Source organism: Bubalus kerabau, chromosome 9 (assembly GCF_029407905.1).
Source record: "Bubalus kerabau isolate K-KA32 ecotype Philippines breed swamp buffalo chromosome 9, PCC_UOA_SB_1v2, whole genome shotgun sequence".
NCBI lineage: Eukaryota > Metazoa > Chordata > Mammalia > Artiodactyla > Bovidae > Bubalus > Bubalus kerabau.
The window spans coordinates 29,863,938-29,890,607 of record NC_073632.1 but is presented as its reverse complement, the minus strand read 5'-3'; the positions used below and the strand labels follow the sequence as shown (position 1 = coordinate 29,890,607).

Here is a 26,670-nt window from a genome sequence, read left to right as displayed (position 1 = left end):
TAGATGTTAAGAAAGGAGAGCTGCATCCAAATTGACGTAGCATCACGAGTTAATTATCTTCAGATGCTAAAAAAACTGGAATGGTACACATTTGAATGTGCTTGTTCCATATTGTTGTTTAGTTGCTAAGTCATGTCTGACTCTGCGATCCCATGGACTGTAGCCCACCAGGCTCCTCTGTCCATGGGATTCTCTAGTTAGGAATACTGGAGTGGGTTGCCATTTTCTTCTCCATGTTTTCATGTTAGTTGTAAAATAGTTTGAAGTATACTTTGGAATGAAAACTGATTTAAAATTTTACTGATCCCTCAAAGTATCAGTAAAATTCCTGACAATCTCTTTGAATTCAGTTGAACTAGTCCAAATGTCATTTTATACATGAAGATCTTAAAACCTAGAGAGATGAAATGAGTTGCTCAAGGTCATGTAGATGAATAGGAACAATGGTAATTCTAGACAGAATTCAGGTACCTGATAGGCCATTGTTCTAGCAATGTAATACTCTTTTGTAGGATTATAATTAATTAATTAGACTAATTATATATTACATATGATTATAATATATAATTATAATATTATTACTCTTTAAGGATTTTAATTTGTAGAAAATGAAAGTTGAAAATTTATATTTTACTATGATAGAAAATATTTTTCTATTATTTGTAAGAGTTGCTTGAGCTTTATTCAGTATGTTTGTCTAATATGTTTGCCATATATTTGAAATATATAATCACACATACTTCCCAAAAGAGTTTGTTACTGCTGACATATTAAAAGAAATAAATGTTACTTATTCAACAATATAAAATGTCTCTATACATTTGAAAATCTTACCAGGTATTAAATTACTTGAGTCTTAAGATAGAATTTTATAATTTATTTTTTAGATCTCTTGATGTTTTAAGTGATGGTGTTTTGAAGGACCTTTCTGTGTTTTACCGGAAAATGGTAAGGTTTATGTTTTTTTTCAGTTACAGTATCAAGTAAAGCAGTATATTTCGCCCAACTTCTCAGTACAACAAATTCCTAATGAATTCTGATTCATTAGGATCTTTTAAAAATGAGGACATAAGACTTAGGTACCCACTGTACAGGTAAACATGATAATCAAAATTAAAGATTTTCAATGATAAAATTAATGTCTATTTAAATTGCTTTATAAATGGAATTTATGGAAAGCTTCAGAGTCTTTTGTTATTTTTTATTTAGCAAAGATCCAGAAATTATAAAAACATGGGCTTTTAATGGTTTTATTTATTTTTATTCAGGTGACATTGATTTATAATACTGTATAAGTTTCATGTGTACAGCATTATATTTCTGTTTGTGTATACTCTACAGGTTGCATGCAACCAAAAATTTAACTTCTGTCTGTTAGCATATGGTTGATCCCTTTTACCTGTTTCACCACCTGCTTTTCCCTCTCATAATCACTACTCTGTTCTCTGTACAAAGGGAATTTTGGGGTTTAGTTTGTTCATTTATTTTGTTTTTGTTTATTAATGTTTCATATTCCATCTATGAATGAAATCATGCAATATTTGTCTATCTCCATCTGACTTATTTCACTTTGCATAATACCCTCATGGTCTATCTATGTTGTTGCAAATGGCAAGAGTTCATCTTTTCTCATGGTTGAGTAGTATTCCATTGTATGTATATATATATATTTGTGTGTGTGCATATTTATATATGTAAATGCATGTAACACAGGTTCTTTATTCATCCCTTGATGGGCACATACGTTGCTTCCATATCTTGGCTATTGTAAATAATGTTGCAGTGAATATAGGGGAGCATATATCTTTACTAATAAGTGTTTTTGTATTCTTTGGATGAATACCCAGAAGTGGAGTACCTGGCTATATTATGGTTCAATTCAGTTCAGTTCAGTTCAGTCACTCAGTCAGGTCCAACTCTCTGCGACCCCATGAACCGCAGCACACCAGGCCTCCCTGTCCAGCATCAACTCCCGATGTCCACCCAAACCCATGTCCATCGAGTCGGTGATGCCATCCAGCCATCTCATCCTCTGTCATCCCCTTCTCCTCCTACCCTCAATCTTTCCCAGCATCAGGGTCTTTCCAAATGAGTCAGCTCTTCGCATCAGGTGGCCAAAGTATTGGAGTTTCAGCTTCAGCATCAGTCCTTCTAGTGAACACCCAGGACTGATCTCCTCTAGGATGGACTGGTTGGATCTCCTTGCTCTCCAAGGGACTTTAAAAAGTCTTCTCCAATACCACAGTTCAAAAGCATCAATTCTTTGGCACTCAGCTTTCTTAATGGTCCAACTCTCACATCCATACATGACTACTGGAAAAACCATAGCCTTGACTAGATGGACCTTTGTTGGCAAAGTAATGTCTCCGCTTTTTAATATGCTGTCTAGGTTGGTCATAACTTTCCTTCCAAGGAGTAAGTGTCTTTTAATTTCACGGCTATAATCACCATCTGCAGTGATTTTGGAGCCCAGAAAAAGTCAGCCACTGTTTCCACTGTTTCCCCATCTATCTGCCATGAAGTGATGGGACCAGATGCCGTGATCTTAGTTTTCTGAATGTTGAGCTTTAAGCCAACTTTTTCACTCTCCTCTTTTACTTTCATCAAGAGGCTTTTTAGTTCCTCTTCACTTTCTTTTTTTTTTTTTCCTCTTCACTTTCTGCCATAAGGGTGGTGTCATATGCATATCTGAGGTGATTGATATTTCTCCCGGCAATCTTGATTCCAGCTTGTGCTTCTTCCAGCTCAGCGTTTCTCATGATGTACTCTGCATATAAGTTAAATAAGCAGGGTGACAATATACAGCCTTGACGTACTCCTTTTCCTATTTGGAACCAGTCTGTTGTTCGATGTCCAGTTATGGTAGTCTGTTCTTAATTTTTTTAGGAATCTCCATCCTTCTTCTCTAGTGACTCTACCAATTTAAAGTCTCATTAACAGTGTATGAGGGTTCCCTTTTCTCCACATCCTTGCCAACACATGATATTGTGTTGTCATTTTGACCCTAGCTTTCTGAAAGGTATACAGTGATATCTCAGTGTAGTCTTGATTTGCATTTCCCTAATAATTAATGATGCTGAACATCTTTCCATATGCTTGTTGGCCATCTATATGTCTTCTTTGGAAAAATATGTATTCAACTCCTGTCTATTTTTTAATCAGATAGTTTTCTTGTTAAATATATCATTGAATTCATACATATGAGTTGTTTTTTGATACATCATTTGCAAATATCTCTTCCCATTTGGTAGGTTGTCTTTTCATTTTATTGATGATTTCCTTTGCTCTGTAGAAACTAGTTTGATGTAATCCACTTTGTTTATGTTTTTGTTTTCCTTGACTGAGAAAACATATCTAAAAAGATACTGGGAGACTCATATCACAGTGCCTGCCACCTATGTTTTCTTTTTTAGGACTGTTATGGTTTCAGGCCTTACACTAAAGCCTTTAATCCACGGTGAATTAATTTTTGTCTGTGGTGTGATAGTGGTCTAGTTTAATTTGTTTTGCATGTGGCTGTCCAGTTTTCCTAGCACTATTTATTTATTGGAGATTGTCCTTTCTCCATTTGCTCCTTTGTTATAAATTAATAGTCCATATATGCAAGCGTTTATTTCTGAGCTTTAATTCTGTTTGGAGATCTTTGTACTTATTTTTCTGCCAATACCATGCTGTTTTGACTACTATGGGTTTGTAAAATAGTTTGAAATCAGGGCGTGTGATACCTCCAGCTTTGTTCTTTTTAATCAGTGTTGCTTTGACTCTTCAGCATCTATTTTGGTTCCATATAAATTTTAGAACTTTTTGTGAAAAATGTTCTTGGGATTTTGATAGGGATTTTTTTGAGTTGGACTGCTTTAGGTAATATGGTAATTTTTCCATTCCATGAGACTGGAATATCTTTCCATTTATTTGTATTTTCTTGAATTTCTTCTGACAGTGTCTTAGAGTTTTCAACATACAGATTTTCTACCTTCCTGTTTAAATCTTTTCTTAGGTGTTTTATTCTTTTTGTTGTGATTGTAAATGTGATTGTTTTCTTAATTTCTTTTTCTGATAGCTTATTCTAAGTGTATAGAAATGCAACAGATTTTTGTATGTTGATTTTTGTATCCTTTGATTTGCTGTATTCATTTGTTATTTCTAACAGATTTTTGGTGGAATGTGTAGAGTATGTATGTGTAAAATCATGTCATCTGCAAATAGTGACAGTTTTACTTCGTTCTTTCCAATTTGGATGTCTTTTATTTTTTCTTGCCTAATTGCTCTGGCTAGCACTTCTAAGACTGTGTTGAATAAGAGTGGTGAGAGTCAGCATCCTGGTCTTATTCCTGATGTTAGAGGATAGCTTTTAATACTTTGCCACTGAGTATGTAACTTGTGGATTTTTCATAAATTATACCCACTTTATTGAGAGTTTTTAATCCTAAATGGGGGTTGAATTTTGTCAGATGCTTTTTCTGCGTCTGTTGAGAAGATCTCGTGATTTGGGGCTTTATTTTGTTAACGTGGCGTATCACACTGATCCATCTGAGGATGTTAAACATTCTTCCATCCCTGGTATGAACCCTACGTGGTCACGCGGTATAATTCTCTTGATGTGTCATTCAGTTCAGGTTGCTAATATTTTGTTGAGGATTTTTGTATCTGTTCAGCAGAGATATGGGCATGTGATTTTCTTTCTCTGTGTTGTCTTTGTCTGGTTTTGGTATCAGGGTGATATTGGCCTTATAAAAGGAGTTAGGAAGCATTCCCTCCTTTTCAGTTCATTGAAAGAGTTTTAGGATAGGCACTAAATCTTTGAATATTTTGTAGAATTCACCTGTGAAGCAGTCTGGTCCTGGATCTGTGTTTTTAGGTGCTTTTGGATCACTGTCTCAATCTCTGTACTCATGATTCATCAATTCAGATTTTCTGTCTCTTCATGATTCAGTCTTGGAATGTTTTATGATTCTAAGAATTTGTCCATTTCTTCTTGGTTTTCAATTTTGTATTCTCTTATATTCTTTTACATTTTTTGGTATCATTTTTTCTTTCATTTATTTTATTTTATTTTATTTATCAGGCCTTCTCTTTTTTCTTTGTCTAGCTGATGATTTGTCAATTTTGTAATCTTTTCAAAGAATCAACTCTTACTTTATCTTTTCTACTGTCCTTATATTTATATTTCCTTCCTTCTAGAAGGTCTTCATTTCCTTTGGTCTTCATTTGTTCTTCTAGTACCTCTAGGTGTAAGTTTTTCTTGTTTCTTGAGGTAAGCCTTTATTGCTACAAACCCTTAGTACTGCTTTTGCTGTTTATAGATTTTGCTGTATCATATTTCCATTTGTCTTCAGGTAGAATTTTGTTTCTCCTTTGATTTCTTCAGTAACCCAATTGTTCTGTAGCATGTTGTTTTTTACATATTTGTAAATTTTCTATTGTTCTTGTTCTTGATTTCTATTTTCTTATACCATTGTAATCAGAAAAGATATTTGATAGGATTTGGGGTTTCTTAAATCTGTTCAGACTTTTGTGTCCCAACATGTAGCTTATCCTTAATTAACTTTCATGAGCATTTGAGAAGAATGTATATTCTGCTACATTTGGATGGAATGTTCTTGTTCAAATCTGATTTATCAAATATATTGGGTCTGATGTTTCAGTTAAGGCCACTGTTTCCTTGTAGACTTTCCTTCTAGATTGATCTGTCTGTTGATGTATATGTGAAAATCACTCAGACATGTCTGGCTCTTTGTGACCCCATGGACTATACAGTCCATGGAATTCTCCAGGCCAGAATACTGGAGTGGTTAGCCTTTCCCTTCTCCAGGAGATCTTCCCAACCCAGGGATCGAACCCAGGTCTCCCACATTGCAGGTGGATTCTTTACCGGCTGAGCCACAGGGAAGCGCATCTCTTGATGTAAGTGGGTGGTAAATACTCCCTACAATTATTTTGTCACTGTCATTTTTCTCCTTTTGGGTTGGTTAATAATTGTTTTATATATTTTATAGTTCTTAGGTTAGGTACACATACATTAGTAACTTCAATGTCTTCTTGATGAGTTGTCCTCTTTATAACTGTATACTGACCATTTTTTGTCTGTTACATTTTTTGGCGTGAAGTCTATTTTGTCTGGTATGAGGATGGCTATATGTGCTTCTTTTTTGCTGCCATTTGCTTGGAGTATAATATTCCATCTCTTCACTTTGAGCTTGTGTTTGTCCTTATAGCTGAGGTGTGTCTGCTGGAGGTAGCATATAGTTGAGTCTTATTTTTTGGTGCATTCACCTAGTCTCTGTCTTCTGATTCATGAATTCAATCCATTACATTTAGGGTGATTATTGATAGATGAGGACTTCAGTTCAGTTCAGTTCAGTCGCTCAGTCGTGTCTGACTCTTTTCGACCCCATGAATCGCAGCACGCCAGGCCTCCCTGTCCATCACCAACTCCCAGAATTCACTCAGACTCACGTCCATCGAGTCAGTGATGCCATCCAGCCATCTTATTCTCTGTCGTCCCCTTCTCCTCCTGCCCCCAATCCCTCCCAGCATTAGAGTCTTTTCCAATGAGTCAGCTCTTCGCATGAGGTGGCCAAGGCACTGGAGTTTCAGCTTTAGCATCATTCCTGAAATTTTATGTTTTGTTTTTTGGTTGCTTGACATCTCCATTGTTTCTTTTTCCTTGTGTTTTTGTCATTTTGGTGTGGAGGTTTCTTTGGTCTTTTTCTCAGTGTTTTCTTTTTTTATGTTTCATCTCTCTGCTCTGTAACATAAAGTTTTGTGGTTGTCCTGAGCTTTGTAAAAAACGTCTCATAGAAAAACAGTCTTTTCTCTGCTGATAGTATGTTACCTTGCTTTACCTGTTCAGTTTTTCTCATCCTCTTTTTTGTTTTTGCTTTCTCAAATTATCCCTTTTTATGTTGTGAGTTTGCTACCAAACAGCAATGGCTTATAGTTTTTTTTTTTTTTCTCCATTTAACCTTTATGCTCTACAGTTTCCTGGTTCTATTTATCATCTTGCTCAAAGTTTTATTTACTTTTGTCTCTATTAAAGTACTGCTTTCAACATGTCTTATTATGTAGGTCTAATGTTGATGAACTCCCTCAGCTTGTTCATTGGAGAAAGCCTTCTCTCTCTGTCATATTTAAATGATATTTTCCCGAGATAGAATATTCTTGGCTCACAGTTTTTGATCTTTTAATATTTTGAGACTGTCATTTCACTCCCTCCTAGCCTGTAGAGTTTCTGCCTTGACATCTGTTGATAGCCTAGTGGAGGTTCCTTTATAGGCCACTGTCCTTTTTACACTGCCTGCCTTTAAAAATCTTTGCTCTTGACTCTTAGCAATTTTATTATTTATTAGTTGTCTTGGAGAAGGTCATTTTGTATGAGGTAATTTGGTGTTCTCTTAATTTCATGTACTTGTTTATCCAGTTCCTTCCCCAGATTTGGGATTTTCTCAGCTGTTATTTCTTTAAATAAACGCTCTGCTGCCTTCTCCCTCTGTTCTCCTTTTGGGTTACTAATTACCTTAGTGTCATCCTTCCTAAAAGAGATAGGTCTTGAGGAATTTCCTCATTTTTAAATATTTTGTTCCTCATTTTTCTTATACTTGTATCATTTCAAGAGTTCTATCTTTGAGCTTGCTATTCTTTCTTCCATATATTAACTCTATTTCTATTTCTTTCTAATGCATTCTTTATGTCATTTGTTGGATTCCTCAGTTCCAATTCCTCAGTTCTTTTTTTAGAGTTTCTATCTTTTTGGTAAAGTATTTCTTCTGTTCATTAATTTTATTCCTGAGCTCATTAAACTACCTTTCTGATTTTCTTGTAGCTCCTTGAGTTAGCGGCTATTTTGAATTATCTTTCAGTTATATTGAAACACTCGGTGATTCAGTTTGGTTTCTGGAGAAATATTTTCCTTTTTGTGATATAGTGTTATCATGCTTATACACGGTGCTTGATGAATTATTCCTCTGCGGGTGCATTTGAAGTTAACGATAGGTTGGAAGTTAGAGTCCTTACTTTTGTTTTCCAGCAGGTGGCATTATAACACTAGGTTTTGGTTTCTTCCCTGTGTTGCGTCCGATTACATTTTCTGGCTGGCACTTTTCAGCTTCCGCTGGCTCTGGGAGAGGTGTGCCTCAGTGCCATCACTGTTGCTTCTGTGCCTCCCTGATCCTTACTGCCTTTCTTCAGCCAGGGCTGCTGCCATCATTGGGATGTTGGGCCCTCCCCAGTGTCTGGGAGTCTTTGTGACAGTCTCCTCTGCATAGGGGGAGGAGGAGCATGAGAGTGGCAGGAGGCATAGTTTCACAGGCGTCTCTGCTGTGTCTGCTGTCGTATAAGGTTTCTGGGCTCCTCCACGGTGGGAGGTGGGGGTTGAGGGCTGTGTTCCAGGGCCCACTGCCGCTGCTACCTAGCAGCCTGTGGTTGTGAGCGCCACCACTCCTTTCAGGAGGCTAGAGATGTGTGTGCCATCTCGCCTGCTGCTCCTCGGGTCTCTGAAGCTGTGGACTCAACTGCCGTGGTTAGAGGCCCAGGATCACAGGCACAGACTCCACTCCTAGTGGTTCTGCCTCCTTCCTCTGTGTGTTCCAACCTACACCTTTAGATGTACAGATGTGTGGAAATCTCTGGTGTCCTAGTGTGTTAGACAGGAGCACCTTTCTTGAGCTCTGGCTGTTTTACTGGTTGTAGATTGAAGAGGCGAGAGAAAGGTAGGTGATGTCATTCCTCTACACATTTTGTAGAATTTATAAGAAAAAAGTAACATCTTTTTTCTTATAGATTCCAGCAATGGAGAGAAGAGTCATTACACCATATCAAGATGGACCAGATATTAGCTATTTGGATGTAGAAGATGGAGATATCTTTTTGAAAGAAGAAGTAAATATGGAACAGAATTACTCGTAAGCTTTAGATTTGGGTTTTTTTTTTTTTTCCGTTTCTTTTCTCCTTCCCCCATTCCCAATCTTGGACACTGTTGGCACTTTTGTATTGACACTGAAATAAAATGTGAAAATTAACATAGAAAATAGATATTTATGTTCATTCTTAGCTTTGGTATAAATGCATAATTAATATTTGCAGATATGACAAAATTAAGCATAAAAGGAATATACCCTTCCAGTTTAATATGTTGGGTTGAATAAGTGCAGTTATCTTCAGTACCTTTCCAAACCCTGCAGAGAGCATAGTAAAGAAATGAAAAAGGCATATTGTGCTAGAGTAGAGAGAATGGGAAAGGAGTAAATGGCAGTCAGGAGATGTTAATGTTTTGGAAGTTGGAAAGTGGTTGTTCAGCAATAATGACTTAGAACAGAAAAGACTAAAACAGAATTCTTGACAGGCTTAAGAATTAGAGGCACTAGGTTTATGAAGACCAGTGCACATGGTTGGATTTCAAAAAGCATTGTTTGAGAATTTTTCAAAAAGCATTCATCTATTCCTGAACCAAAGAAGTGCCTCTTCTCCATCTTGATAGAAGAGAAAAGGCTTGCCTTCTGGGGAGGGTGAACCAAGGGGATTCATCAGCCATTCCTCTAGATCCCTCTTTATAGAGAACCCTACTAGTTCAAGAGACATGACCTATAATGCCTGGCATTTGGGAGTTCTCTGATAAAATATTCCAGGTTCTACATAATCTCCCTGTTGACTGTTTGACAAGTCAGGTTTAGAATTTCCAGTTTGTGTTTCAGGCTAGTTTATCAGCTGGTTATAGAATTACTTTCCCTTTACTTGGTAAATGACCTGTTAAAATTTTGGCATGTTCAAGTAATTTACTACATGTAAGTATGAGTGTATATATATGTAAGTATATAATAATCTGGAGAAGGCAGTGGCACCCCACTCCAGAACTCTTGTCTGGAAAATCCCATGGATGGAGGAGCCTGGTGCTGCAGTCCATGGGGTCACTAGGAGTCAGACACGACTGAGCAACTTCACTTTCACTTTTCACTTTCATGCACTGGAGAAGGAAATGGCAACCCACTCCATGTTCTTGCCTGGAGAATCCCAGGGACGGGGGAGCCTGGTGGGCTGCCGTCTATAGGGTCGCACAGAGTCGGACACAACTGAAGCGACTTAGCAGCAGCAGGCAGCAGCAGCAGTATAATAATCAACTATATTGCTCTCTGAAAAGTTCTTCTTGGTTCCAGGAATTTTTTTTTAACCTCTTTTCTGGAGTTTGATGGTAGCTGTTGGGATACTTGATATTTATTAATATCTGACTTGGATGTATGATGTGTTACCACATTAAAAGTTATCATAAAATTAACATTGACTTAAGTATATTATCCTTTACAAAATAATAGTATCCATAGCTGACCTATGTTAACTGGGGATAAATTATATAATGAGATTTAATATTTTTGGATGAGATAAGATACTTGTAGTCCTCATAGATAGTGTTATTTTCCCTTTCCTGGTTAATAATGCTTAATTCAAAGAATTAAGCAGCCCCTGAAATGCTTTAAAAATTATCACCAAATATTTCTAGTTCCAGATCATAGATTATAATAGTTTGTATGTGAACATGTACAGTATTTTACTTCTCAAAGTATTTTCATATATACCACCTTGTTTCTGACTTTCACAGAAATACTAGAGCTATAGTGTGATAGGATCACATTGAAGTTTAGTGGAACTCTGGGCCACGTAGATAAATGGGACTCTAGAGCATGTGTATTCTTCTGTGTTTTCTGTTTGACCAAAATGCTGTATTCCATTGCTCAAAATTTCATTGTTCTGTTTTACCTCTAACTTAACTTTTTTAAAATGACTTTTATGTTTGCTTCCTTCCTAGGGAAAGTATGGTCAAGAAGACAAAAACAAAAGCGAAAAAGAAGCCACGTAAACGGTCAGATAGTTCTGGAGGTTATAATCTTTCAGATATTATTCAGAGTCCGCCATCTACAGGTGAGTGGAACCTATTTGAGGGTGTATTTTCTGATCTAATCTTTCAAGACTCTCTTCCTTATCTAATTCATTTAACATGTGTTGAATACTATTACATGCTGTCTGCTGGGTCTACAGAAACAGATAATCCTTGTCTCAGGGATGCCACAGAAAATGGTGTGTGTTGTGGTTGAGTACTCTGATATCTGCTCTGTGAGCACAAGAGAGGCACGCAAAGCAGTCTGAGAAGATCTGTTAGAGGACACATCTGTTAGAGGAAAGTAATAGCTGAGCTGGCTCTTACAGAGTAAAGAGAGGTTAGTTAAGAAGAAGAGGCAGGTTGACATGGTAAGAGAATAGGGCAGTGTTTCAAGCCTAGAGACAGCAGAAAGATTGCACATATCTTATGCATACAGTTCAGCTTGGCTCAGCCATATCAGATCTCTGCAGATAGGAGATAGGTTGGAGAGGGTCGGACTTTGGAAGACATTAATTAATAATACTATCTAGTATTACAGATGGAGAAGGCAGCGGCACCCCACTCCAGTACTCTTGCCTTGAAAATCCCATGGACGGAGGAGCCTGGTAGGCTACAGTCCATGGGGTCATTGAGAGTCGGACACGACTGAGCAGCTTCACTTTCACTTTCCACTTTCCACTTTCATGCATTGGAGAAGGAAATGGCAACCCACTCCAGTGTTCTTGCCTGGGGAATCCCAGGGATGGGGGAGCCTGGTGGGCTGCCGTCTGTGGGGTTGCACAGGGTCGGACACAACTGAAGCGACTTAGCAGCAGCAGCAGCAGCAGTATTGTAGTCTACACTCAACTTTCCCTACTTGTCCAAAAATGTTTTGATAGCCTTTTTGTTTTAATGTAAAAGAAAATCTAATGTCTTACTAAGATTGACATTGCCTTTGCTTATTAATGTTTTTTTAGTGTTTTTAAACTAGAGTAGCACCCCCTCACAGTGTTTTGTTCTGTTTTCAGAAGTTGAGGCCAGTGGTGGTATAGACTACCCTATATTCTAGATTCATCTGATTAGATCTAAATTAAGCTACCTAAATTTTAAGTTTCTTTAGATAAAACTTTGAAGTGTAAACAAATAATGACACTACAATATGGCTTCAAGGAATTGTAGGTGTATCTATAGCAGTAAGACAAACTGGTGCAATTTCTATCCACAGTATATTCTTTCATAGTCAGCTTTATACAAACAACTTAAGTACAAATGAGGTATTTGACATGTTTGGTAAATAATGCAAAGAATAATTGTTTTAGGTAATATAAAAGATATTTTAAAAGATAGCTAATATAAAGGTATTTCTCATTTACTACATATCTTGATTCCTATTTTAGGATCTTTTCAAGTTTAAAATTCTGTGATTTTTCATTCTCTGTGTTACATGAATTACCTCACATCCTTAGAAGGAAGCATAGGTACATTGATGGGAAGATATTTAAATGGATAGACAATCATGGAACTAGTGATTTTCCAAATACCTAAAGGTTTATGGAAAAAGCAGACATTTGGTTTGTTTTAAATGATGTTATTGTTAGCACATGTGTTAGAGTCATAGCATTTCAAAGTTGGAAGAGACGTTAGTAATGAACTAATTTATGCCCCTTCCTTTAAACTTGAAGCAAGGTCAGAAAACGTTTATGTGATTTCAGGTAGTAACAGAAGTAGAATTTTTTTTCTTGATTTCCCTTTGGTATTCTTCCTGCTATACTACTCTTTCTGTGGCCAAAGCAAATAATGATTGAAAGGTTAAATTTAATGGCCAAAAAAAAGACCTATTCTTGAAGAAATTTTGAGTTTGAGGCTAATTTCATCAAGGATAGTTGTGTGAATGATTAGTTTTTGTGTTGATCCTTAAAGTTAGAAGACATTATTTATTAGATTAATTTATATTTGAATTTTGGGAACATTCCACTAGTAAATATACACTTTCTTATAAAAAGAGTAGAGTTTACTTATTTTTGTCTTCCTTTTTTATCTTTATGGGGGAAAATATTCTGAGTCACTTCTTAAATTAGATACCAAATAACAATCTTCCTTATAATTGATATGTAATTGAAATGAATAAAACTTGCTTTAAAACCTCCATTTCAGTTTTTTTATTTCATTAAATTATTTGGTTCTTTAAATGTAATTCATGTATGTTTAATGTATATGTGTTTAAATGTTTAAAAACTTTTTACCTTTTAGAATTGTTAAAGTCTGGTAAGACCAATTCTGTGGAGTCTCTTCCAGAACTGTTGACATCAGACTCTGAAGGAAGCTATGCAGGAGTGAGTAGTCCTAGAGATTTACAGTCTCCTGACTTCACAACAGGATTTCATTCAGATAAGTCTGAGGTTTGTCTTTATTTTTTAATGCACTATTTTCTTCAAATTCTAGTCTAGAGACAGTTGAGTCTTTAATTGTTTTTACTCTAAAGTGAAAGTTGCTCAGTTGTGTCCAACTCTGCCACCCCATGGACTATACAGTCCATGGAATTCTGCAGGCCAGAATACTGGAGTGGGTAACTGTTCCCTTCTCCAGAGGATCTTCCAACCCAGGGATTGAACCCAGATCTCCCGCATTGCAGGCAGATTCTTTACCAGCTGAGCCTCCAGGGAAACCCAAGAACACTGGAGTGGGTAACCTATCCCTTCTCCAGCAGATCTTCCTGACCCAGGAATTGAACCGGGGTCTCCTGCATTGCCGGCAGATTCTTTACCAGCTGAGCTACTAAGAACCCAGCTTTTTTTTTACTGGGCTTTTTTACAAGTGTTTTACTCTAAAAGACTCCTCTAACTGGTTTATAAAATATATATATATAAAATTAGTGACATAATACCTGTAGTATTAATTTTCTCAAATTTGCCTAATGTTTCTACTCTTAAAGATTTTAATGGCAGTGTTGAGCTCTTTATGATGTTATATTTCTAATCTTTCTACATTAAATATAATATTGATGTAAAGTATAACAATACTGTATAGACAGTTGAAATATATGTGTATATGTAGTTGCTCAGTCGTGTCTGACTCTTTGCAACCCCACAGACTGTAGCCCACCAGGCTCCTTTGTTCATGGAATTTTCCAGGCAAGAATACTGGAGTGGGTTGCCATTTCCTACTCCAGAGATCTTCCTGATGCAGGAATTGAACCCATGTCTCTTGTGTCTCCTGCATTAGCAGGCAGATTCCTTACCAGTAGCACCACCTGTATATTCATGGCTGGATTACTTGAAATTTGTTTTGTGGAATGTCAGTTAACACCAGCTAAAAACTAAGGAAAATGATTTTGAAAATGAGCTGAATTACAATTACAATTTAGTATCTTTTCTCCATGGTATTTAAGAACAATGCAATCTGAAATAGAGTTCTTCTAGTCTAGCATAATTGACACCAAGCTGCTGAATTCCTAGTCTGGTCAACTCTGGGGAGGCCATATTTTAGACATCTCTTAACATTTTATTCCATAGTTGTTAATCTGTAGGGAATGAAAACCTCTAACTTACCAGATATTTTTTTCTAACCTCTTTGCTTTCACAAAACATATCAGAATATCTAGAAATTTGTGAGACCTCAGAAAATGTACCCTTTATTAAGAGTCTTCTAGGCCTCAAGGATTGATACAAAACAAATTTTTATTAAATTTTTTTATGTAGAGTAAAAGTTTGGGGGCAATTAATATTACACTAAGGTTGGTCTGGAAGACAGTTGAGGTTTAAATGAAGGTTGAAGTGCCTTTCTAGCAGTAATAGAAGAATCTATCCTGGCAGTAGAAATAACTATTTCAATAACTTCCTTGACCTCTTTTAATAGCAATAGTTTTTGCATCCCTTTTGAAGTGACAATATTATTTGGCTTTCATTTTATTCAGAGTCCTTTAAGTATATTCAGAGTGAATTGTGTGACATTTATACAAAACTTTAATTTTTTTTCTTCTTCAAATCATGGACATTAATTTTAAAGTTACTGCTTCATATCTTATTTGAACCACTTATATTTATTAACATTTTTCTTTAATGCTCATGTAAATAGGGCTTTAATATGCAGATTTATTTCCCTAAAAATTATTCCCAAAGCTTCCAGTAATTAGGTTATAGCCACTGAGGATTTGAAAACTGATCAAGATACTAACCTATAGAAGAAGTGAATTAAAAGTGCTAGATGATTATTGTCATAAAATTTTATTCTTTAATATAGTTTAACCAGTATTTACTGAGTACCAACTGCGTGTAAACTGCTATGCTAGGGGTACCTGTTATTACTCAATTAAAAAAAAATTTTTTTTTTTTTACCTCCAGGGGAAAATTAAATCGTATGTTAATGGTACACCTCCTGCATATTTTCGGGAAGATTTAAAACCATGGGAAAAATCACCATTACTTAAAATAACTGCTCCACAGCCCATTCCCAGTAACAGAATTGATACTACAAGTTCTTCCAATTGGGTGTCTGGCTCTTTCAGGTAGGATTTTTATTTTGTTCTGTACTGTACTTGTTAGTCAGCAAAATATCGTTCATTTTTAGTCAAATGAAAATTTTTAATGGAGCACATCTAAAAACATTAATATAAATTTCTAATATAGAGAAAATGATCTAACTGCATACAAATTACTAATCAGCTAAAATAGGCTTTTTTTCCAGACAAAATATAGTTGCCTTTGTAGTGTCATTAATGAATACTAGTAAATCCTCCGTAACAAACACATACATGCACACAGTGCCTTGATATCACCATTTTTTTTCTAATGAATAGTGTATATTAGTAAAAACACCCACTCAGGAAGACCATTTTGTCTTTTATAGGCTTACTTTATCTTTTCTTTAGCACATTAAAGGATATTTAAGGTTTCATAAAATGTGTTGTTATTCACAGTTATTGTCAGAAGATACTCATTTACTGTTATACTGTAGTATTAACTTGCCTATATATTCTATCCATAATTTTATTTAGAAAATGCAGTTTTTAAAACTGAAGGAGTAAATATAATTAAAATACAGTATTCTTTCAAACTGCTTATTGAGGTTGTTCTTCATCTTTATTACCTAGTATGGTTTATTATAGGCCTAAAACTGTTAATTGCCTTACTACTATACTACTATATACTAATATACTACTATACTAACTAACTATACTAACAATACTAACATCTGGACCATTTGTGTAAATATTTCGAAATATGCTCTATTACACAGTTGGAATAAAGATTATGATGTCCTGGTTTATGATGGTTCATGGTCTAAAGATAGTCAGAAAGTAGTTTCAAATTTTTTTGCCCAAGTAAACATACTTGTGGGAACACTTGGAAGCATCTTCTAATCATTAATGTTAGACTTACTTATTAAAACATGTATCACTTAATATTTGACTTTAGATACATTTTAATTATTACTTATGTATGTATATATAAAAGTAGCTTTCATTTATCCTTTTTGAAGTTGACCACAGCTTACAAAATGGACCTAAACTGTCCTCTCATTTAATAATGTTATATATAATTTACAGTTTCAGTAATATTTGGGTAGTAATGAGCGGGTTGTAAAGTAACTTTTATATGTCTTTTAGTCCTGTCAGCCCTCCTGTCATGGATCTCAGAACCATCATGCAAATTGAAGAAAGCAGACAAAAATGTGGAACTACACCAAAGACAAATTTGGGGTTGGTTACAAAATCATAAAAAGGAAAGAACATGTTGTATTATAGTTTTGCCCTAAAGAATTAGAAAGACCTACTGGACCTTTCCTATTATTTTTCTGCATTTGATGTTAAAGTTAGTTCTAAGCTCTTTTCTATTAATAGGTAATTTAGCCTCCATAACATTATTTCTTAAGTATGTGCTAAAGATTGAGTTGGGTTGATAGTCCAGCTCTTGTGGAATACAATATTATATGCCAGAAATTGGCCTCTAAAATAATCAGTATAGGCTATTTCTGATACAAGTGTGATGCACACTATTACAAGGGCTCATTGTAGCTATTACTTTATCCTTGGTAGTATAAACTGATTTTATATATATATATATATATATGGTCACTGTTGAAACTTGTGGTCATTTTGATCTACTAATAGTAAAATTTCATCAAATAAACACAAAGCAATATAATTACCTGTATTCTTAAGCAGAAATTTCTAGCAAAATTAGTTTTTATGGAATTAAACTTTCTCAGAAGCAGTAAAACTGATTGGTTTAATTTAATTTCTAGAAAAATGATTTCTCATGGAGTTAAACTTTCTCAGAAGCAACGAAAAATGATTGCATTGACTACCAAAGATAATAATTCAGGAATGAATAACGTGGAAACAGCTTTAAGTGCACCTTCAAAAATCCCCAAGCCAGCAAATGCATGGTATGCTCTAATTTTTATTAAAATAAGCTTTGTACATTAGCTTTTAAGGTGGTTCTTGGCTTTGGTTTTTTTTTTCCCTCCTGTTTTTTCAAATATTTTGTTTCCCCTTTGCTTTTATGTTATGAATCAGACCTTGGGAAATACTTTATTTTTTTGTTTGTTTTGACAAGTATATCATGATTTTCAAATTTTTTTCATATGTGTAGATAAAATTTCTTCTTGGTATTTTAATGTTTATTGCTAAAGTAATTTGAGAGCATTATTTTTTCATTGTTTTATAAAAATAATATATATCATGGAGAAGTTTGATAAATCTCTTCTAGCACCCTAATTTCTTTGCACATTCCCTGTATGTATCATATTATCATAGCTTGTCATTGTCACTTTTAAGCAGGGCTATTTACTTAACAATATGTTATATAGTTTTCTCCATTAGAATTTAACCATAAATGCAGCATTAATAGGAATCATTTCCAAAGAGTTCAGATGGCAATTTTGAGATATGTAAAATAGATTGTACTTCCTGCTTCCCTTGCAGTCTCCTTTTTTGGTAACTAATATCATAATAGACTTTAAAAAAAAAATTATTTTTGGCTGCACTGGGTCCTCATCAGTATGCACGGGCATTCTCTGGTTATGGCGTGCAGACTCCAGGGTGTGCAGGCTCAGTAGCTGTGGTACTTGGGCCCCGCTGCTCTGTGGCATGCGGAATCTTCCTGGACCAGGGATCGAATCTATGTCCACGGGATTGGTAGGCAGATCCCCAGCCTCCATACCACCAGGGAAGTCTACTAATAGAATATGTGGAAACCAATTTTAGAGGAAAAATACATGGAAATATGAAGGGCAGGAAAAAACCCTGTTGCTGTCCCAAGCATAGAAGAGGGTACTAGAGATTACCTTTGACTGAGGGGAGGGGAGGGGCGTGGGGACATCCTTTCATTGCTTCTAATGCCACTTTTTTCCTATTTGTAAAAAGGAATATTTTTTCCCCAATTAAAATGCAAATTATTTTGAAGAGAGTGGCAACTCATTTTGATTGCCATCAGGAAGACTACATGTCAGAACCACTAGTAAATATAAAACTTGATCACAGAAAAAAAAAAGACATGAGAAAACCCAAGTAAAAAAGAAAAGAGTAAAACTTGAGGGAATGGGTTTAGTAGAATGTTTCAATTCATTGGTATTTGTTGTGTAGCTTCTACCTGCAAGGCATGTTCTAGTTTCTGATAAGGCAATATACAAAAGTAATTTGATCACTGCCTTTGTTAGGTTTATGTGGTAGATGGTAACAATAACCCTGTATATGAGACAGCAAAAGAGACACTGATGTATAGAACAGTCTTTTGGACTCTGTGGGAGAGGGAGAGGGTGGGATGATTTGGGAGAATGGCATTGAAACATGTATAATATCATATATGAAACGAGTCGCCAGTCCAGGTTCGATGCACGATACTGGATGCTTGGGGCCGGTGCACTGGGACGACCCAGAGGGATGGAATGGGGAGGGAGGAGGGAGGAGGGTTCAGGATGGGGAACACATGTATACCTGTGGTGGATTCATTTTGATATATGGCAAAACCAATACAATATTGTAAAGTTTAAAAAAAAAAAAAGAGTTACTGTTTTTCCTAAACAAAAGTATGGAAAAGACCAGGGGGAAAAAAAAAAAACTTCTTAAATTAGTTCTCAAGATACTAAATATATTGCAATTTGAGCCAGTTAACTAAGCACATGAGGAAGCTTTCTGCTCTCATGTCAAGTCATGTCTGATTCTGCGACCCCACAGACCAAAGCCCACCAAGCTTCTCTGTCCATGGGATTCTCCAGGCAAGAATCCTGGAGTGGGTTGCCATTCCCTTTCCAGGGGATCTTCCCAACCCAGAGATCAAACCTGTGTCTCTTATGTTTCCTGCATTGGCAGGCGGGTTCTTTACAACTAGTGCCACCTAGGAAGCCTGAGGAAGCTTTGGGCTTAGTAAATACAATTTCAGCCATGCCATAAACCAGTTTCCTTATTAAAAAACAAAAAGTAAATGAACAGAAAGAGGAACAAAACAGTGATCACTCAAGTTGGGAAATCCAACTAATAGACTTAATCCAACTCTTGTTTAGAACCTATTTCAAACACCAGAGTTCATTCCAACCCCAATAAAGAAAGTCTGTTTTGACTGGTTAAGATTCACAACAGAACCATTGTATGATTGTAGTTCCTTTTTTACACTTTTATTTTTTCCCTGGAATAACTAATAAATAATAATAATTCCCTTACTGGGAAACATCCCAGATTACTTATGACTTTTGTTTTTTTATTGGAAACATTTTCATTTAGAACTCTTGAGTTCTCTGGTCTGAACTAGGCCTTTTTCAGGCATGCTTAATACCATGATCTTGAGACTTCTCTTAATTGTCATCCTGGGGATTTCCTTTGCTTCCCTCCAGTGTTTGATCCCCAGTTTCTTAGAGGCTGTGTTTTTTTATTTCTTGGCTTACTCTTTGATTTGAGGTAGCACACTCCACATCAAAACCAGTAGTTTTCTGATAAAGAGTGTATAGGATGTACAGTTTTGGAGCTCTTATAACTTTGAAAATGTTTTTATTCTCACCACCCTTGACTGATAGATGGGAACAGAATTCTGAGTTGGAAATCATTCGTAGAGTTCCTTTTTCTTATTTCTGTTGGGAAGTCTAAGCCATTCCAATTCCTAACTCTTAATATGTTACCAGTTTCTTTCCCCGCTTCCCTCTTTTTATCTCTGGTGTTCTTAAATTTCATAGGGAAGTGCCTTCATGTGGGTTCTTTTTTGATACATTATACTGGCTACTTGGTGGGCTCTTTTATTAATTGTGAAAAGCTTGTCTAGGAACATCCAAGTCTAGGAACAACTTGTATACTATTTGATACTTTCTTCCTTACTGTTTTCTCTAGAAATCATATTAGAAAAAACAGGAATAGATTTGTTTTTCTGAGGATGTCTCTTGTAAATGTTGGTCTTTGTTTTTCTGAGGATATCTCTTGTAAATGTTGGTCTAAATAAAGTTGGTAGAATTTAAAGTTTGCTCAGCTTTGAAAAAAGTAGAAAATACGAAATTAGCATTTTAATTTGATTTGATTTACAGATTGTATATATGGAATATATTCATTGCTATAGTGATTTTTCCCAACTACTTCTCAAAGGGACATCTTTATCTCCTGATGAATCATCTAATGTGATTTTTCTTAATTATTAAAGGATGTTTTTATTCTTTTCTTATCTTAATAACGGGCTTCCCTGGTAACTCAGCAGTAAAGAATCCACCTCCAATATAGGAGGTGTGGTTTTTGACCCCTGGGTTGGCAAAATCCCTTGGAGGAGGAAATTGCAACCCACTCCGGTATTCTTGCCTGGGAAATCCCAAGAACAGAGGAGCTTGGCGGGCTACATTACAGTCCATGGGGTTGTAAAAGAGTCAGACACAACTTAGCAACTAAACAACAACTTCTTAATAATAAGCTTAATGTGCAATTAATTAGCAAATCACAAAGTAGCCCTTTAAGTCTACCGGTTGTGGTAGGGAATTGACGTAGTTTGTTCACCCATTCATTCACCTAGTCTGTATGACGACTTCCAGTATGTAACAGTACTCCTGCTGCATGCAATTAGGTGTGACAGTGTTAAATATGAAAAATAACTGGTTTTTGCATTACAATGAAATTCTAACCAGTTGACTTTTAAATCTGTTGTGAAAACACCAAGTGTATATGGGAGTTGATCACTTTTCATTATCCTTTATTTTACTTGGAGAAATAAAACTACATTTCTTACCAGCCATCTTGAGTGAAAGAATGCACGATCTTTGTGGCCTGGCTGTATGAATGTAACTTCTTCCAAATTCCATTTTGAGCTAACCTATAAACTTAAGTTCAGTTGCTTAACTTTTTAGCTCCAAATCTTGCTCATTAAAGCACAATTTTTAGAGCTTCCTTAGTTGAGAAAAAAAATGTTGATTAATTTTTTATGTGGGTACAAATGCTTCATAAGTTTCTCTGTCTGCTAAAATGGAAAAGAGCCAGAGCCTTTGAGTTAGGAAAGTAAAATTGTGGGAAATCAGACATCAGACACTGTTTCAAATTATGGCATGATCAGTGGAAAGAATAATAGAATTCATTTAAAGAAGTCTGCATAATACATTTTATAAGTGACCACTATGCATGATTAATAAACATGTGAATGTAAGATATCTTGTAAGTAAGCATTGCTACCTACACTTATTCTTAAGGAGATGGTATAAACTAGCTATGAAAGAAAGAATTTTTTTTAGGGTGTACACTATTTATCACATCTAGAAGTTTGCAAATTACCACTAAGGTGAATCTGACGTCTTGTGGTTTTTATACAGATGATGGTGAAGTTTCTGTACTTAGAGACATGAATTACTTACAAAAGACATTCATCAGATTTTTTTGGCAGAGTATTTGCCAGCAGTGTTCCCTGTGACTAATAATACAAAGTACTTTATAGCATAGTTGTGTTGTTTGCCAGTAGAAACTTTCAGGTATGTGTATTTTGGGGAGGAGAAGAGAGTTGGTAAGGAAATGGGGTGTGGTTCTTTGTGTTTAATTTTTTAACGTTCTGCCCATGTATGTCCTTTGAAGAAAATTTTGTGATAAAGTCAAAGTCAGGTAAGTTCCTTTTGAAGAAATATCTTTAACATGAATGCCTTGGTAGGTCATATTTCTGATAAATCTGTAAAGAAAATCTCTTTCTTATGATTAAAGAACTTGGCATAGGGTGAATGATTTTCTGTGAACATAGTAGTATAGTGATTAAGCCTGGTAATCAGGAGTCAGCCTTGCCTGAACTTTAAAATGTGGATCTATTGTCTAGCAGTGTGAATTCAGGTTAAGTCTTTAATCTGACTTTCCAGTCTTTCTCTGTCAGGACAATTTTTTAATCTTTCTCTGTTTTCTTGTTCATAAATAGACTAAAAACAGGACCTATTTCACAGGGGTATTGTGAAGAGTAAACAGAGTTAATGAAACACATTTAGAACAGCACCTTAAGCATTGTATAATATAAGTATTAACCATTAATATATAAATAAAATGTAACTTTATTTGTAATATTTTCACGATTGATTTCTTTAACATGTATTGAGTTATTGGTGAGTTTTTTCCTTAGAAAAACCTTATGTGAGGCAGTCCTATTTAATTATTGAGCAGATAGAAATTTGATAGGTTTCAGCTGATGTTGTTATGAATAGATGCTTATTAGCTCATACTAACAAAACTAAGTGTGAATCATCATTTTCCTTCCATCTTTGGCACTTTATAAGGAGTATTATTTTGATTCTTATTGAAGCCGGTGATAGACTAGATGGCCAAGCATGAGTTTTGTGATCATTAAGAACTGGGTTTGGATCCCAGTTCTGCTTACTCTGGTGATCTGAGGGTCATTCAAATGCCTCAGCTTTGGTTGTGCTCTTTTAAATTTAGGTTGTGATGAAAATACTTAAAGGATTATTGTTGTAAAGATTAAATGAAATGATGCATATAAAGGTGTTTTGGTGGTTAGGCCAGAATCAGATATATATTAGTTATTCAGATAAGAACGTTTCATGCAAAGATGGGCATAATAAAGGACAGATAATGGTATGGGCCTAAGAGAAGCAGAAGATATAAGAAGAGGTGGCAAGAATACACAGAGGAACTATAGAAAAAAGATCTTCATGACCCAGATAATCACGATGCTGTGATCACTCACCTAGAGCCAGACATCCTGGAATGCGAAGTCAAGTGGGCCTTAGGAAGCATCGCTATGAACAAAGCTAGTGGAGGTGATGGAATTCCAGTTCAGCTATTTCAAATCCTAAAAGATGATGTTGTGAAAGTGCTGCACTCAATATGCCAGGAAATTTGGAAATTTCAGCAGTGGCTACAGTACTGGAAAAGTTCAGTTTTCATTCCAATCCCAAAGAAAGGCAATGCCAAAGAATGTTCAAACTACCACATAATTGCAGTCATTTCACATGCTAGCAAAGTAATGGTCAAAATTCTTCAAGCCAGGCTTCAAAAGTACATGAGCCATGAACTTCCAGATGTTCAAGATAGATTTAGAAAAGGCAGAGGAACCAGATACCAAATTGCCAACATCCATTGGATCATTGAAAAAGCAAGAGAGTTCCAGAAAAACATCTACTTCTGCTTTATTGACCATGCCAAAGCCTTTGTGTAGATCACGACAAACTGTGGAAAATTCTGAAAGAGATGGAAATACCAGACCACCTTACCCACCTCCTGAGAAATTTGTGTGCAGGTCAAGAAGCAACAGTTAGAACCGGACATGGAACAACAGACTGGTTCCAGATTGGGAAAGGAGTATGTCAAGGCTGTATATTGTCACCCTGTTTATTTAACTTATATGCAGAGTACATCATGTGAAATGCCAGGCTAGATGAAGCACAAGCTGTAATCAAGATTGCCGGGAGAAATATCAATAACCTCAGATATGCAGATGACACCACCCTTATGGCAGAAAATGAAGAGGAATGGAAGAGCCTCTTGAAAGTGAAAGAGGAGAGTGAAAAAGCTGGCTTAAAACTCAACATTCAGAAAACTAAAATCATGGCATCTGGTCCCATCACTTCATGGGGAAACAGTGGAAACAGAGACTTTATTTTCTTGGGCTCCAAAATCACTGCAGATGGTGACTGCAGCCATGAAATTAAAAGATGCTTGCTCCTTGGAAGAAAAGCTATGACCAACCTAGACAGCATATTAAAAAGCAGAGACATTACTTTGCCAACTAAGATCTGTCTAGTCAGAGCTATGGTTTTTCCAGTGGTCATGTATGGATGTGAGAGTGAGAGTTCATAAAGAAAGCTGAGTGCTGAAGAATTGATGCTTTTGAAGTGTGGTGTTGGAGAAGACTCTTGAGTCCCTTGGACTGCAAGGAGATCCAGCCAGTCCATCCTAAAGGAAATCAGTCTTGAATATTTATTGGAAAGACTGATGCTGAAGCTGAAACTCCAATACTTTGGCCACCTGATTCAAAGAACTGACTCATTTGAAAATACCCTGATGCTGGGAAGGATTGAAGGCAGAAAGAGAAGGGGACGACAGAGGATGAGATGGTTGGATGATATCACTGACTCAATAAACATGAGTTTGAGTAAGCTCCGGGAGTTGGTGATGGACAGGGAAGCCTGGTGTGCTACAGTCTATGGGGTCGCAAAGAGTTGGACATGACTCAGAGACTAAACTGAATCCCTGAATTCAGATAAGATAATAGATTTTAGAAGGCTTTGCTGATCTTTTATGGGGAACCCCAAATAGTTCATGAATTTAGTCTGGTGTGGATTTTATGGTTTCTTCAAAGTATGAATTTAGTTTTGAGAGGAATTAACTGGTTAGCATTTGTATTCACTTTGTTTTTTGAGGAAATAAAATAGATGAAATTAATATCTGACTCAGAAATTTTTTATATTGTTATTTATAATATTGACTTATTAAGGATTTCTGAAAATGATGTTCAGGATTAATAGCAAAAAAGTTACATTTCTGGATTAATTTTTCTAAATCAGACTTTAGGAAGGAAAGATATTATGCCTGTTAATTGACTATATTTCTTCATATCAGAATTTGTGTTCTCATTGTCTTGTTTTCTTTAAGCAAATTTTGTTAAATGCCGTGAAAATTGTGGATAGTAACATACTTACATAGCATTTCTGTGTATCAGGTACTGTTAAATATTTGACCATAAGTTAACATTCAATCCACATAGCAACCTTTATAAGGAGGGAGATGGTATTAGTATCTCCATGTCTTTGACTAAGGTTACAAACATTTTTTGATTTGATGTAGATGTTTCCTTAGTTTAGCTTTTGTGATTAAGTGTCTCTTTGTATGTGGGTAAGGTACAGGGCAAGGTTTTTGTTTATTTCCCCATGCAGATATCTAGTTGTTCCAGCAGAACTTATTGAAAAGATCGTCCTTGCTCTATTTTATTACTTGGCAGTTTTGGTGGAACTCGGTTGACCATGTATTTGTGGGTCTAGTTCTGGACTCTACTCAGTTCCATGTGACTTACATGCATGTGTTTATGCCCATATAGACTGACTTGATGATAACTTTTTATAAATATTAAAATCAGATAGTGCAGTTTCTCTGATTTTGTTTTTATTCAGAATTATTTTTTTCTATTTTTAATTTTGACCACATTTATATAAATCTTAGATTTGGCTTGTCCAAAGAAAAAAAGTTCTTTGTCAGATGTATGTTTTACAGATATTTTTTATTTTCTTAATGATATCTTCTAATGAGCAGAAGTTTTTGATTTGGTTAAGTCTAATTTATCATTCCTTGATTTGATGGTTATTGCTGCTTATGTCCGAATAAACCTTTGCTTGCCACCAAGTTACAAAGATAATCTGTTTTCTTTTGGGACATTTAGCTTTTATGTTAAGTCTGTAATTCAATTTTCTTCCAGGACATTTAGCTTTTACATTAGGTCTGTAATTCATCTTGAAATAATTTGGGGGGTATGGTGTGAAATAAAGGTCTTTTTATTTTCTTCTATAAAAAAACACTTTTCCCACTTGTTTGCTTTGGCAATTCCATTATTGAAAGTAAAGTAACTATCACATGAGGGTCTGTTACTGAGTTCTCTAATCTGTTCCATTGATCTGTTAATAATTATGTCAATACCACACTGTCTTGATTACAGTAACTTGTTTTATCTTCTTCCAGTTTTGTATTTCTTTTTTAAGACAGCATTGGCTAATCTAGGTTTTTGTATTCTCATATAAATTTTAGAATCAATTTGTTAGTTTCTACAATAAAAAGCTGGTGGGATTAATTCAGTTTTTTAGATACAGGTCTATACAGATTTTCTATTTTATTTTTTGTTATCTTTGATAAGGTATGTCCATTTCTTATAAATTGTCAAATTTATTTGCATAGTTATTTATAATATTTCTTTATTGTCCTTTGAAATTGTTATCTTGTATTATCTATCGCTTTGCAACCAATTGCCTTAAACAGTAGCTTAAAACAACCAGTGTTTATGGTCCTTTGGGTCAGGAATCCATTATGGCTTAGCTTGATTAATGCTTTTTTTAATGTAATTAAGTGGGGGGACCCCCCGCCCCCATCACATTAAAGACATCTCTCTTTTGACTTTCATTTCTGGTAAATAACCAGGTGTTTTCATACTGTGTTGGATTTCTGCAGCTGCTTTTAAGATTTCTTTTTTGATCTCTGGTTTTTAGCAGTTTGCCCACTGTGTGTATAAGTATGTTCTTTTTTACGTTTTTCTTCTTTGGGGTTGGCTAAAATTCTTGAGTCTGTCACATTATGGATTTCGCCAGATTTGAAGATGGCCAAATTAAATATTAAATATCCAAATATTCTTTGGATATTTTTATCTGCCCTATCTCCTTTCCTTCTGGGTGTCCAA

General features: G+C 35.5%; 1 protein-coding gene across 4 annotated transcripts in view; it reads left to right on the top strand.

Annotated features, from left to right (window-relative positions):
* IBTK (inhibitor of Bruton tyrosine kinase) overlaps nucleotides 1–26,670 on the top strand; it is a 94,189-nt gene that overhangs the window by 54,313 nt on the left and 13,206 nt on the right. For all 4 annotated transcript variants that reach the window (XM_055534881.1, XM_055534880.1, XM_055534882.1 and 1 more), the window contains exons 19-25: nucleotides 888–948; nucleotides 8,779–8,900; nucleotides 10,796–10,908; nucleotides 13,097–13,245; nucleotides 15,187–15,350; nucleotides 16,452–16,544; nucleotides 17,090–17,233. In XM_055534881.1, the coding sequence (XP_055390856.1) occupies nucleotides 888–948; nucleotides 8,779–8,900; nucleotides 10,796–10,908; nucleotides 13,097–13,245; nucleotides 15,187–15,350; nucleotides 16,452–16,544; nucleotides 17,090–17,233 (846 nt within the window). The remainder of the gene's footprint in view (nucleotides 1–887; nucleotides 949–8,778; nucleotides 8,901–10,795; nucleotides 10,909–13,096; nucleotides 13,246–15,186; nucleotides 15,351–16,451; nucleotides 16,545–17,089; nucleotides 17,234–26,670) is intronic.